The sequence below is a fragment of the Electrophorus electricus genome, chromosome 8 (assembly GCF_041902795.1).
Source record: "Electrophorus electricus isolate QZ-2024a chromosome 8, ASM4190279v1, whole genome shotgun sequence".
Taxonomy (NCBI): Eukaryota; Metazoa; Chordata; class Actinopteri; order Gymnotiformes; family Gymnotidae; genus Electrophorus; species Electrophorus electricus.
In genome coordinates, this window is record NC_137504.1 from 9,466,633 (window position 1) to 9,480,000 (window position 13,368).

General features: G+C 44.6%; 1 protein-coding gene across 3 annotated transcripts in view; it reads left to right on the forward strand.

The window, feature by feature from the left end:
* The first annotated feature begins 284 nt into the window (after positions 1-284).
* cxxc5a (CXXC finger protein 5a) overlaps positions 285-13,368 on the forward strand; it is an 18,188-nt gene continuing 5,104 nt past the window's right edge. For 2 of the 3 annotated variants that reach the window (XM_035527271.2, XM_027022695.3), the window contains exons 1-2: positions 285-812; positions 9,045-10,111. In XM_035527271.2, the coding sequence (XP_035383164.2) occupies positions 9,269-10,111 (843 nt within the window). In that variant the 5' untranslated portion in view covers positions 285-812; positions 9,045-9,268. The other variant, XM_035527272.2, reaches the window with a different exon arrangement.

The window sequence follows — 13,368 nt, forward strand, 5'->3', positions numbered from 1 at the left end:
CTGCTGGTATAATAGTGTTTTTGTATACGTTTAGGTTTTGAAATTCTTAGCATCATTTAAGGTATATAAAAAATAATAATAATTATGGCGGATTTGTTTCGTGCCCGAACGCTGTTTCCTGTAGGACAACAAATCTGCATGTTTTCTAGGACCTCCAGTCAACACGTGCATCCTTATGACATTGTTTGATGGTAAGCATGAATGTGTTAAAAGAAAGTTCAGTCTTAAAGAGGTATGACGACATATCAACTTTTGCTCATGGAGAAAAAAATCACAGGCTGTAGGAGCACAGGGAGACGGTGCCGAAAGAACCATCCGCTGATGACGCATATCCGAAACAATACCACTCAAAGCTTTCACACCGAATATGTGCCTCGTGAAAAAGACAGCATGAAGTTTTTTCATTTGAAGCTCTGACACCAAAAAAACGGCGTTTAATGGGGAACGATGTCTTTGTTATTCTGTGTATTTTTTCCGCCTCGGCGTCGCGGAAAGTCCAGTTCGGTTTTTACGTGAAGCTCCAAAAATCTATGAAATGTGTTTGCATGTTCGTCTCCGCGAGCGGGGATGTAGAGGTGGGATTGCGAGAATAGAAAGGTCTGAGAGCCCACACGCTCCGCTTCCGAGAAAGTACGTTTTGCAATAATTCATTATTCCGCTCGTCACGCGCTCGTCTCGGTCGAAGGCTACATGAGCTCTGGGAGTGCAGAATAAGGTTTTTCTCCCTTCTTTTTGACATCAATCTCTACGACAGGCTTGGAGACGGACCGCTTGGACACTTGGAACCCTCCCCTCTGCCTCAGTCTGCCTTGGTAGGTGCGAATAAAAAGGGCCCGTGTTTGCACATATGCAGATACATCGAAGGGGGGGAAATCATACTTTGTTGAAGTCTGCTCAAAGTTGGGATGTCATCTTCCTAACGATCAAGTTGGCTGTGTGAATGGGAGAATGGTTCCCCTTTACATTCTCCGGCGTGTTGCTGCAGACCGTACGCTGGCACCGCAGAGACCGTGGTTTCAGATCATTGAGTCTAGACAAAAGGTATTTTTGTGCTGCTTTAATGTCAAATAAAATTAGGATTCGTTACCCTTTGGCATGGGTATACCTGATGCATTTCCCGATACTGGGAATATGTGTCAAGAGAGGTAAGCATTGATCGTATCCACTGAAAGTAATTTTTCTTATATGGCTCTTCAGAATACAAGTATTAGATTAAAATAAAAAATGTTTTAAATCCCGTGTTTAAAATATAGGAAACATCGTTATCATGATCCTTTACATCGTGAAAAAAACAAGTTGTAATCTCGTACAAAAGACGCGAAAGGCTATCAGAAACTTAACGTTCTGTGGAAATATTTGCGAGTGAAATCGTCTCTAAATCCTGATGTGGATGACGTTTACTGTAGTAGCTACTGCATGTAACGACAGGTGGTATTGTAATTGATGATGTGTTATGTGATGGCAGTGGAACTTTAAGCAGCCGAGCAAACAGCACACCTGTACATTATGAACCTAATCGGCGATGATTATGTAGCCTGTGTAAGATTGAAACTGCTTTCAGATCAAGTGCCGTAGCTTCCCCCCCATGTAGACTACTTAAATCATCGAAATGTGTTGGTCAGTGTGTTATGTACTAAGACAGACGCGATGGACGCTCTTCATTGTTCGCTTTTTAGGGGATCAGGCAGCCTTCTGCGCGCCGCCAAGCGCGGGGATTTACGGCGACCGCCCGGCATTGCTGCAATCCACGGCTGTCAGCGGCGCTTACAGGGACGCTGTGCGTGTGAACGCTAGCAGTCATTCAACTTTCGCCATTATGCACATAGTTTGACAAGTTTTGGAGCTTATTTCAACTTAAGGCCATATAACAGGCTCGGGATATCGCTCGAGGGAGTCCAGATGCTGCTACGCCTGAAAACATGTATTCTTGTCAACATCAGCGTCCACAGGGTCTCGTGCGCAACTCTCACTCTCTCTCTCTCTCTCGCTCTCTCGCTTTCTCTTCGCGCGCGCGTGTGTGTGTGAAATCGAGAGTGTGAGGGAGTGAGAGAAAGGGGGCAGGGGAAGATGCGTGTGCGTGTGCCTGCGTGACCGTCCGTCTTTAGGAGAGTGATGCGTTAGATTCCGCATTACCTGGACTAATAAATATCTGCCCGCGTGACGTCTCGTGGCAACCTCAAGTAGATTTTTTTTTCCTTGTCAGCCTTCCAGGCACGAGTGTTTCTCAAGACTGGTCTTACGTTATTTCACTTTCTTTCTTTATTTTTTTGTTGTTGCTCGTTTGCTTTGAAAATTTTTTTAGACTACTATGCGGGATGACATTGTGTGCTACATTATTTTCAAAAATATAAATTGATTAACGACACAGAACTAAGGACCTATATTCAAACCATCACTGATTTTCGGCCACGGTGGTCGCAATCTGTACATTACTGGTAGTGGAATTCGTCTGCGTGAACGTGGACGCTCCGCTTTGCTCAGCATGGGTTCTGATCTCCGCAGATCCAGGCTCGCGAGGGTCTGCAGGGCAGCGTGTTTGGGATAGTTATTCTGCAGAGAAGGACCAATTACCGCCGAGCGCTGACCTCCAGGGAGGAAGCACAAGCTCTGTTTGCGAGCAGCTTCCCCTGACGTGATCTGTGGAGGGCCAGGGAGCTAATACAGTAAACAAGGACAGTGCTTCTGTAGGAGGGCTCTGGCTGCTTCTACCGCCTTATACACACGTTGTAAGCATGGAACAACAGAGTTTAGAGGCTTACGGCTATACATTAAAAATGTATATAATGTATATAATTGCCGAAACATTTACATCCACCCATTACATGCACATAGTATCTTCTTGTGTACTTCACTTCCTAGTTGGCCAGGGGATTAAAATGAAAAGTTTTTTAATGTCTTTGCTGTATTTATTTATTTACTTAGATCTATCTATCTATCTATCTATCTATCTATCTATCTATCTATCTATCTATCTATCTATCTATCTATCTATCTATCTATCTATCTATCTATCTATCTATCTATCTATCTATCTATCTGTTGGTCTGTCTGTCTGTCTGTCTGTCTGTCTGTCTATCAATGGCTGATCAATTTTATGAGCAACGTGTTAGTTAGCTCCACCTGTGTGGAGTCTGATTCTTGCTTCACTGAGGTTGGCCTTAGGGGGTCTGGCCATAATGACTTGTTATATGACTACCATAGTCTTCTTCACCTGCTTCAGCTATCCTTGGATAACTACTGTTTGTGCAACAACAACCCACTCACATACAGCTTACGACCAGGTATGTAACAGAATAAGGTACTATATAGCTATATTTATCTAATATTAATGCTTTCACATTACTGCGTTAACACAATACAATTACTTGTTTAGTACTGTCAGTAGTTTGGTTAAGTGCAGAACACAGATTTTACTTGAGTGCAACCCCCCCCCCCCCACACACACACACAGCACCCAGAGTAGGCCCGTTTAAAACCTTTCTTATTGACAATTTCTTCAAATAAATCGACGCAAGAGGTAATTCTATGGCAGCTTATGAGTTCAGATTTGCAATTACTAAGCACAAAACTTCATGTATTTGTTTTCTACTGAGGACAGAGATAATATTGTTACTGTGATATAATAAGCTTTAAGTATGACGCCAACTGTACGTATTGCCTAATGAGTTATAGAAAAGAACTGTACTTACTCCCATACAGTCCATATTCTCACTGTTCTCAGGCTGATTCTGATGATCTATGACTGAGTTTGTAGTCCAAAACCAGAAGTGTCCTGTATTCACTAAAACATTTCTCACTATGAACAGAAACTAAATATTCTGTACCCTGTCAGCTAGCAGTTAGACCTTTCACAGAGTGAGCTAACTCTCCTTAATGATTAGAGCCATCATAATGTTGCTTCAAGCTGTTTTTGTGCACAATGAATGTTCAGTCACAACCAAAGTGTCTCAGTATATCCTCACATGACCCATTTGATTTGGACTGTCAACATAAGGCTGGTCTAAGTAGGCTTCTTTTTCTCTAATCTCAAGACTTGAGGTAATGTGATACTGGACATTGCATCAGCCCTTATTTTATTTTGTCTTACCTCCTCTCTCTCTCTCCCTCTCTCTCTCTCTCTCTCTCTCTCTCTCTCTCTCTCTCTCTCTCTCTCTCTCTCTCTCTCTCTCTCTCTCTCGCTCTCTCAGTGTAGTCTACCTAACAGAATAGTATAACTGCTTGTACAGTGAACGTTTAGATGGAGTTATGGAAAACCCCAGTTAGAATTGTAGGGTGTATATGTACTGTGGGTAAAACCCTCTCCTGACTGCGGTGCTTTACACGGTGTCTGCTGGGGCAGCCTGGCCTGAAAGGAACTCTCACCCCTCCAGACTGCAGTGCACATGTGCAGCTGCACTGAGAACTGTCAGTGCCTTCTGTGAGCTTACATGGCATTGAGGAAGCGCTGCATCCTCAGGCCTTTTCCTGGCTCTGTGTTCATTTCCTCTGAATGTTATCATTTAATTCAAAATCCTTGTCTTAAATTTCTTAAGTTGAATAATGTGTTCGGCTTTAGATTCCTAATTTAATCGATTTCATTAAAATCCTGGGCTAGTTTCTGAATTACACAGGACCTCACCTTGTTCTCATTTGACCTGCTAATGTCTGTTAAAGGATCAAATAATGAATTCAAATTTTTAATTTTGGAGTGGAAGTTTCCCCACATCACAGATACGTCATAATGTAGGTTTCAGCTGTGTATAATAATAGTCTTATAGTAGTAGTCTCCACTTTTCATTGACCTGCTACTCTTAGTCACATGGTCATCCACATGATTTTTACACAGTGTCTAAACAGGAAGTTACAATCCTGGCCAATGCTAAAAGTTATTTTTGCAGGTCAAATTGTATTTTGTTTTACATGGCTAGACTTTATTTGATACTATGTGATACTATAGTGTTTTATTTTAGTATTGTGTAGGATGTTATCTAATCCTCTGAGCTGGCAGAAATAATAGCTCTACTACACTTTAACAGAAAAAAATCAGTTCTTTAAGACAACTCCCTGATAGGGCAGTGCATAAGCGAGGTTAGGTTTTATACATAGTACACACGTGAAAGACAGTTCAGAGCTCCACTGGCATGTTCATTGCATTGCATAGCTTTTTTGTTACGTGTTGTGAAGTTTGATATAGTTAAGAAACAGGCGGTTTATGATACTGTTGACAAATGCCTGTTAGTGACACAGCAGCAAGACGTTGGAGAGAGTGACGTGACGTGCTGTCATGGGTCGACAGCAACGCTGGCGATGTTGGGAGAAGCGGTTTGGAGAGACATACTCACTGCGTGAGCATGCTGGCCTAAAAGATCTCTGAAGGGACATGGATGATGTGTTCCAGAAACAGAGAGGCAAAGGCAGAAGTCAGGGAAGTGCCAGTGTGAGTGGCCACTGATGACTCACTGATACATGCTAAACAATGCCACCAAACTCTCTCTCTCTCTGGCAGACCATTTATTTAGAGATCGGTATTAGGTGTTACAGTGTAGCAAACCAAGTCTGGCATTATTACTACTTTTTCCTGGAAAGCTTTTTAGAGAAGAAGTTAATAGAATGTATCTATAAATGGCTAGCTTGCTCAATAAGCAATTTTACAGACAAGTTTCTGTCTATTTAATGATTTTGTGAATAATTAAAATCTGTGTTATTGAACAACTGATTGTAGCTGGGCATTCAATTTTGGTGTGTCTCTAAGAGCCCCTTGAACACTTGTTTTGTAATTTCGTCACGTGTTTTGTAGTGACATATTAAATCAATTTTGGACTGGGAGGAAATGATCTGTAATCTGGACTGTGTAACTTTAATCGCCAAAACTAACCAAAATAACCCGGCGACTAATCAGCATCCTCATTTTTGCACACTAGTTTTGGAGTGCAAGCATGCAGCTGTGGGGTCAGCCCAGAAGGACAGTTGGGTTTGAAATACCCACATGCCATCCTTAAGGGGTTCGTGCTGGTCTGCCGCTCCTGTGTTTCCAGGCAAGACTACTGACTGGAAATATTAAGGCTGCTATTTTAGCTTACAACTATTTGTTCGCTAAACAGTACGCTTAACCTCTAGCGTGTATGAGATTTTAATACTCCTTGTTAACAAAGTGCCAAGATTTTGCATTTCAGACACGAAAAAGGCTGACCCAGATAACAGCCATTTTTTGGGTGGTGGTGAGTGCCGTACATGTTTGGGAGGGTGGGGTGGGGGATGGTTGGTCACCAATGGTGTGTGGCCAACTGTTGGCACAGTGCAACGTCCATGCGAGTGGAACGGATTTGAAATGTGCCGTATTCTCACTCCAAGCCAGAATCAGACTGAACCCATAGGCTGTTCGCGTAGAGCAGCTAGGGAGGGCTGGGAAGGAGGCGCATTTTCGGAACTTTCGAACGGAGAAGCGGCGGCGCGCAGGAGGAACTGAACGGATCAGAAATATGTTGGCGTGGTGGTGCCACGGAGCCCGTGAGAGCTATGTGTGATGGGGCTGGCTTGGCAGGAGGGAGACGAAGCGCCTGGCGCAGCATGGCCACTGGTCAGGAACAGAGCGGAGAGAGAGAGAGAGAGAGAGAGAGAGGGAGAGAGGGAGAGAGAGAGAGAGAGAGAGGGAGAGCGGGGCTGGCTGTGGTCCGCTGGCGCCACAGACCCCTGAGCTGGGGAGAATGCGGGGGCTGCGCTACTGCCTTTGAAGCTTTACCTCCCACTAATTCTGGCCTTCCAATTTCCACACACTGTGTAGAGCCCCCCCCCCCCCCCCCGGGCCTCTCCCTCCCCTTCCCTTTGTTTTCCTTATAAGGACAGGCCTGGCCATTTCCTTAGCTTTTCTCAGCGGGGTTGTGTGTGTGTGTGTGTGTGTGTGTGTGTGTGTGTGGTTGTTGTTGATAGGCGTTATCCAATGAAAAACAAGCTGAGATTTTTGAAATGAATGTTTTTTTGTGTTGAGCATATTATGTCTAGTCGTTGTGAAGTAATGACATGAAACATCTCTCTAGTTTCAATGACTTCACAAATTTCCTGTTACAAATGACCACAAATGACTAGTTGTTTGTTTAAATGATTGACAGCCAATTTGTGTATGTCTCCATGACAACTGTTAGGTTAGCTGATGATCAGTTCAGTCAGAGTGCAGCGTGGGTAGAAGACTTACATGACCTCATTACAGGTGGAGATTCTGACACGATGAAGGAATGTAACGAATTGGATGTGGTGTTATGCTTTGGAGACGGAGTGACAGACGGGCTCTGGTTCATGATTACAGAGATGACATCATGGCATATTATTAGGAGGGAGTGCACTGCCCTCATGTCCTCGTGTGTGTGTGTGTGTGTGTGCGTGTGTGTGTACATGACAGTGCACTGGATATGCACTTGTTAAATTTATAAACAGTAGCAAAAATTAAGAAATTCTTTTCAGAATCCTAAACCATACCTGCCATCCCAACAGAAGAATTACTCATTTACATTAAAAATGACCATTTTGACACAATGCTCAAATCTAGACTAAATCTAAGCTCAGTGTTCATTAACATCTTGTTTCTTCAGAAACCATTATGGTATGATCCTACTATTAGCTGTAATGGAGTGAGAGACTAGCCCCTACTGCAGCTGTGGGTAGCCTCTTTCCCCAAACACGCTATAGTGTTGAGCTCAATTTAACTGATCAACAAAGAAAGAGCAGTAGACTTTTTAAAAAAGACTTTCTTTTCTGTACTAGAATTGTATTCGTGCTGCATATTTTTAAAGTTGGATTTTAATAATTGAGATCAAGACCTTTGTTTATCTTAGCTTGGCATGACAAAAGGGAAGAGCTCATTGCAATGACAAAGATCTGATTAAAGAGTTCTCTGACTAAAACGGCCATCGTAGTGCTGTAAAACCTACCATTTAATATTTCATGAATTCATAAATAAAATAAAGCTGTTCAGCTGATAATATTAAGACATATACTGCACCCATCATATCAATGAAAAGTACAGTTGTAAAAAGTATAGTTTGAAACTAGTTCCTATTGTAAGTTATTCTTAAATAATTATACTGGTTTTGCTCTCATTTGTGATCAGTGCTTTTTCTTAACATGTTATGGTTTAAAGTGGTAACTATTTGTGGAGATCTTCTTATGATAATGGTAAGAAAATGTTGGGCTTCATAGACTGCAGTTCATTAGGTTAACCAAAGATAATGCAAAGGCATTTTTTATTGTCAAAATGTTGAACCACCACTACAGCAAATATGGAAATCCTAAACGCTAATTAACACCAAATGACCCGCAGAACTTGGAGTGTTTATCGCACAACAGTCACCGTTAAAGGAAGCCTGGACAAAAGCTTAATATCTGATCTGAGTGCAGTTTCCAAAGTTGGAGCAACAAACATAGCGTCTCACGATGATGTAGATGGTGGAGGACACAGCTGAGATATGCATGCCAACTATCTTTTGTGCCTCCAAAAACTCAAGAAAATCCAGGGCTGCTGTAAACACAGCTGAAATGCCAGCTCATGGCACTAACTGACAGAGGCTAATAAAAAAACAGATTTATGCTGTGCATATTATATTTATTTAGCTGGTAAATAACTCTCCCAGTGCTACCAACACCCACAGATAGTAAACAGAAACTTGCTGGATGGCTAGCTTGTGTTGTCCACCATCTCCATCGTTAACGTGACCTACTGCCATGTCTGATGTTCTGTTTCATGACAGCTTCATGATAGCTTTGCTATTAGATATTAGCCTTAGATAGATAGCCTTTGAATAATGAACAGGGCAGCATTCTAACTCTTTGCTATGTTTTGATGGAATATTTTTTGACATATTGCCACAGTTAGTTCTATTTGTTTTATGACATTAAAGGTGTACACTTTGTTTACATCTGTCTGTGTAAATGCTGAGATATGTATACATGCTCTGTATTGATTTTGTGTTTGTTTGAAGAGAGCATTTGTGCTGTAGTGTAAAGGAAGAACACGTATAAGCCTGAAATTAAGCATTTTCTCCTTCACTGTTCTTCTCCGTCTCTGTTTATGGTAGTTTACAGGTTGCCAGTGGGAAGATGAGACCTGAGGTCTAGAGCCAGGTCAAGGGTGCTGGGGCCTGCCTGCCATTGGCTGGCCAGTCTGTCAGTCGGAGAGAAGGCTCCACCCTCACCTGGGTACTGAGTGCACTGAGAGTACTGCCTGGCTCCTCCCTTGCCAGCCCCCCTGTCCCCTCCCCGACCCCGCCCCCCACCCACGCACACACCCCGGGGCTGGACCATGTCTGGCGGACGGCCGGAGGGCAGCCGGACACCCGAGGCCCAGGACAAGGATAAGGACCAGGAGCAGCGCAGCTGCAGGGAGGACAGCCCCGTCGTCGAGCGCCGCAACCGTAGCGGCATCATCAGTGAGCCCCTCAGCAAGAGCCTGAAAAGGTCTCGCACGCTTTCCCAGTACACGGCTGCCTGCCCGCAGACTGCCAACGGACTGAGCCACAACGGCCAGGCCAAGACCCAGGCCGGCAAGGTCCAGCCTGGCCAGCAGCAGCCGGCGCAGCAGCCGCAACAGCCCTCCACGGCCTCGGCCCTGGTGCCGGCCAAGCTGGACCGGACCCTGGAGCAGGTGCTCGAGGGACAGAACGGCCTGCTCCACTTTGCCCAGGCTGCCGCGCTGCTCAAGCGGGCAGGCATGGAGCACATGCTGCTGCCTGGGGGGATGGGCATGGGGGTGGGCGTGGGCGCCATCGGCACCGAGGCCGGCGCCGGCGACCTGGAGGGCGTGTCGGCGGCTGACGGCGTGGGAGGCCACACCGACTTCCCGTACGGTGTGGGCGGCGGCTTCCCCTTTAACCCGGGGCTCTTCATCATGACGCCAGCCGGCGTGTTCCTCGCCGACAGCGCCCTGCACATGGCAGGCCTGGCTGAGTACCCGGCGCAGAGCGAGCTGGCCTCTGCCATCAGCTCCGGGAAGAAGAAGCGGAAGCGCTGTGGCCTGTGCCCGCCCTGCCGGCGCAGGATCAACTGCGAGCAGTGCAGCAGCTGCCGCAACCGCAAGACAGGTCACCAGATCTGCAAGTTCCGCAAGTGCGAGGAGCTGAAGAAGAAGCCCTCCGCCGCGCTGGAGGTAAGACGCCACCTAGCCCGCCGGATGAGGGCTTCCACCGAACCTCCCGGGGCTGCCGACAGCGGCCACGGGCTTAGTCTGAATATATGTTGCTGACTTTTCTGGCGTGAAAGAGGCCCCGGTGGAAAGCATGGGACCTGTGTTCAGAGGCAGGGTTTAAAAGGGTTGCGGTTGCTGTGTCGACACCGCACGGAGGATGTGTTGCTTTCCTGGAGGTCCAGATTGGCAGGGTTAAAGAGGGGGGTGAGGAGGCTTTGGGGTGACAGGTGGCAATGGCACGAATGGGGAGAATGGGCGGATGGGCAGACGTGCACCATGAGGTCTGCTCTAATCTGCCCCCCATCGCGCCATCACATCACTCCCCACACAGGCTGCTCCGCTGACAGCATGCGCCGCAGAGGCGCTCTCTAGACGTCTTCCGTTTCGCCCGTGTTCCACGGCAGCCCAGAGGGTTTTGGACACGGGGGTGAGTGTGAAAGGTGCGCGTGCACGAGTTCATGGGAGTGAGTAAAAGGAGACGGTTGTGCATATGACATGCTGGGTTAGAATCATGGAAAGGGCGTGTCCTAGTAGGTAGGGTGTAAGTTTGCAGTGGTAAGAGTAGGGTGCATGTGTGTTCTTCTGTGTGGTTGTGTGTGACATGGTCCATCTGGCCATAGGACTGTCATCTGGAGCACCAGGTGTCGCGGTCGCCCTCTCTCTCTCTCTCCCTCTCTCTCTCTCTCTCTCTCTCTCTCTCTCTCTCATGTCCATGGCCCTCCAAACTTCTTGCTGAGGTCATCCTAAGTTGGTCTGACTGCACCTACCATACTCTAGTGTGGGACACTTGCTTATTCACTTAATGTAAGCAATGTGAAAAAAAGGAACAAAGACAGATTGATATCTAGGGAACACACTAGCTCTGAGAGTACTCTAGACATGATCAGCTACAGACATGTATGGGCCTGTGTTTACAATCCGTATTGCCTGGTCATTTACCCAACACTGCTCTCTCTCCCATACGCCATGTTCAGGATCAGTGAAATCACGTTACTGTTTTATATTACGTTTCATGCTTTCAACAGGCACACGAGCGTGAGATGTATGTTTGTACGTCAGACGTCTTTGGCGCCGACTGCTTGTCGCTGTGCTTCTCACTTTCTCATCGCGTCTTGTGAGAGCAAGCACCCCTAGTATCCTAGTATCATTGTTTTGTGATAATGAATAATAATCCACAGACAATTAATAATGAAATGAGGGCGGTTGGAGAGTTCGGCTGGGCGGACTGCGAGGAGCGTCACGGCCGCGTGCACTGTATGCTCAGGCTCTGAGTCAGTACACGGGCCATATACCGCATCATCATATTGGCACTAAATAGTGATTTAAGCAATTATCGCCTGAAACAGATGTGATATTTTATCATGATTCTTAGGATTTTTTCCCCCATAGAAACATATTGAAAACCTCATCTTATGAAAGTGGTGAAGTTTTCTAACTAGTAATCATTATTACATTTTAAATACACACAGTTGTACTTTCTATTATTTTTATATAAAAGAAAACTAATTTAATAAGATTTGTGTGTAATTAATGAAATTACTTTGTATAACATTTGGACACAAATTGCACAATGATTTGTATGAGATATGCTGTTATGTATTATGGTGCATGAATTTCAGCAGTCTTTGATTTTACAACCTTTACTACAATGGCCTTTTCAAAGAAAACCTAATTGCTGTAATGACTTATAAGTATAATTACACTGTTTGAAAAAGAATATTTGCACCCACCTGCATTTCTGCCTGTAAATGCACCTATTAATAACAGCATGGCGCTAAATTGGATTACGTGCTCCCAGAGTACTGGACAGAGGATCAGCATCAAGAAGCCTTAAAGAAATCAGAGGTCACGAGTGTTGAACAGAATCTTCAGCGCATTTGCGCTGCGCGGTCTGCTGAATGCAGAAAGTGGACGGCTTATCCGCGTCTCTGATCATCGCACTTTCTTTGGCCGTCGTGAGTCTTTGCAATTTTAAAAAGTTGCAAATTCAAATTTCTCTTTCAGTGTTTACGCTTGTTTGATTGCAAAACAGTGAGGTTACTTTCTAAAATATTACATTTCATGTCAAAATGCTGGCTGAGTCAGGCGCGGGGAGTAATATGGTAGAAGAGGTCGAAGCAGTGCTGCAGGATCTGGACATGATGACAGCATTCCTCTAGACAGCCTCTCCATTACTGATACATGGGAAAATGTATGGCAATTAATTTAAAACCAAGATTTGTAATGGAAAAAACGCATAGCGCGTAACCTCTTCCTGCATTTCGTACTCTTGTTTAATTTCACTTTCTGCCAAATTCAGTCACAAAACTGAACTTGATTAATTATTATGTTGATGACAAACATGCAAAAAATAAATAAATAAACAAACAAAAACGTAGGGCAGGCAAAACTGTTTAAGTAGTTGGGTGGATGTACACGGCAGTTATATTTTGTCAGTTATGTTTGTGTATAACGTATGATTGCATCAATGTAGTATAAATACACATTGTTACAATAGCATATTCAGTCTACTAGCTGCGGTTGGGTATAGTGGGACAGATCCCAGTTGAAGGGGTCCTAGTTTGCCTGGAGTGGAACAAGGTCATGGCTTGTAATCACTGAGAGTGGCATCTAACATTAGAGTAATTAAACTTGTGTGCGCTGACAGTCCTCTGTAGAGAGGGTGTTAAGAGTGGGCCACCTTCCTCTGTGTCTCTGAACTCTGCGAACAGGTGTGCACTGGCCACACGGATCCTTCCTCAATAGCCCAGGTCTCCCTGTATCTCAATGAAATTGTTGTCTGCTAGAGTTTTTCCATTATTAAACTGTCCATTGTGTGTACAGCCTAAACGCGTGTGTTTTGACAAGACACATAATTGTTTGGCATGCAAACGGCAGTTTGGTAAGCAAATACTAATTGCAGCACAAGCTCAGAATGACACTGTTGGCGTACAGTCTAATAGAGATTATGGTAAAACAAAATTGCAGTCTTCACATTCATACATGGATTGATGTGGAATGGTGTGGAAATGTTAATTGTTGACAGAATATTTGTGATCTAGTTATATGTGCTCAGTGAGAAATATTTACCTCAGAATAAAAGGGGTTATTATTGTGAAGGTGCTTTCTGAATGGAAAAAAAATAGCCTGTTCATAAGTCACAGTAAAATGATAAGAGAAGTAATAATCTTTAGTTCTATACGACTTTTCAAGAGCTGCATCACATAAGACACAGTGTG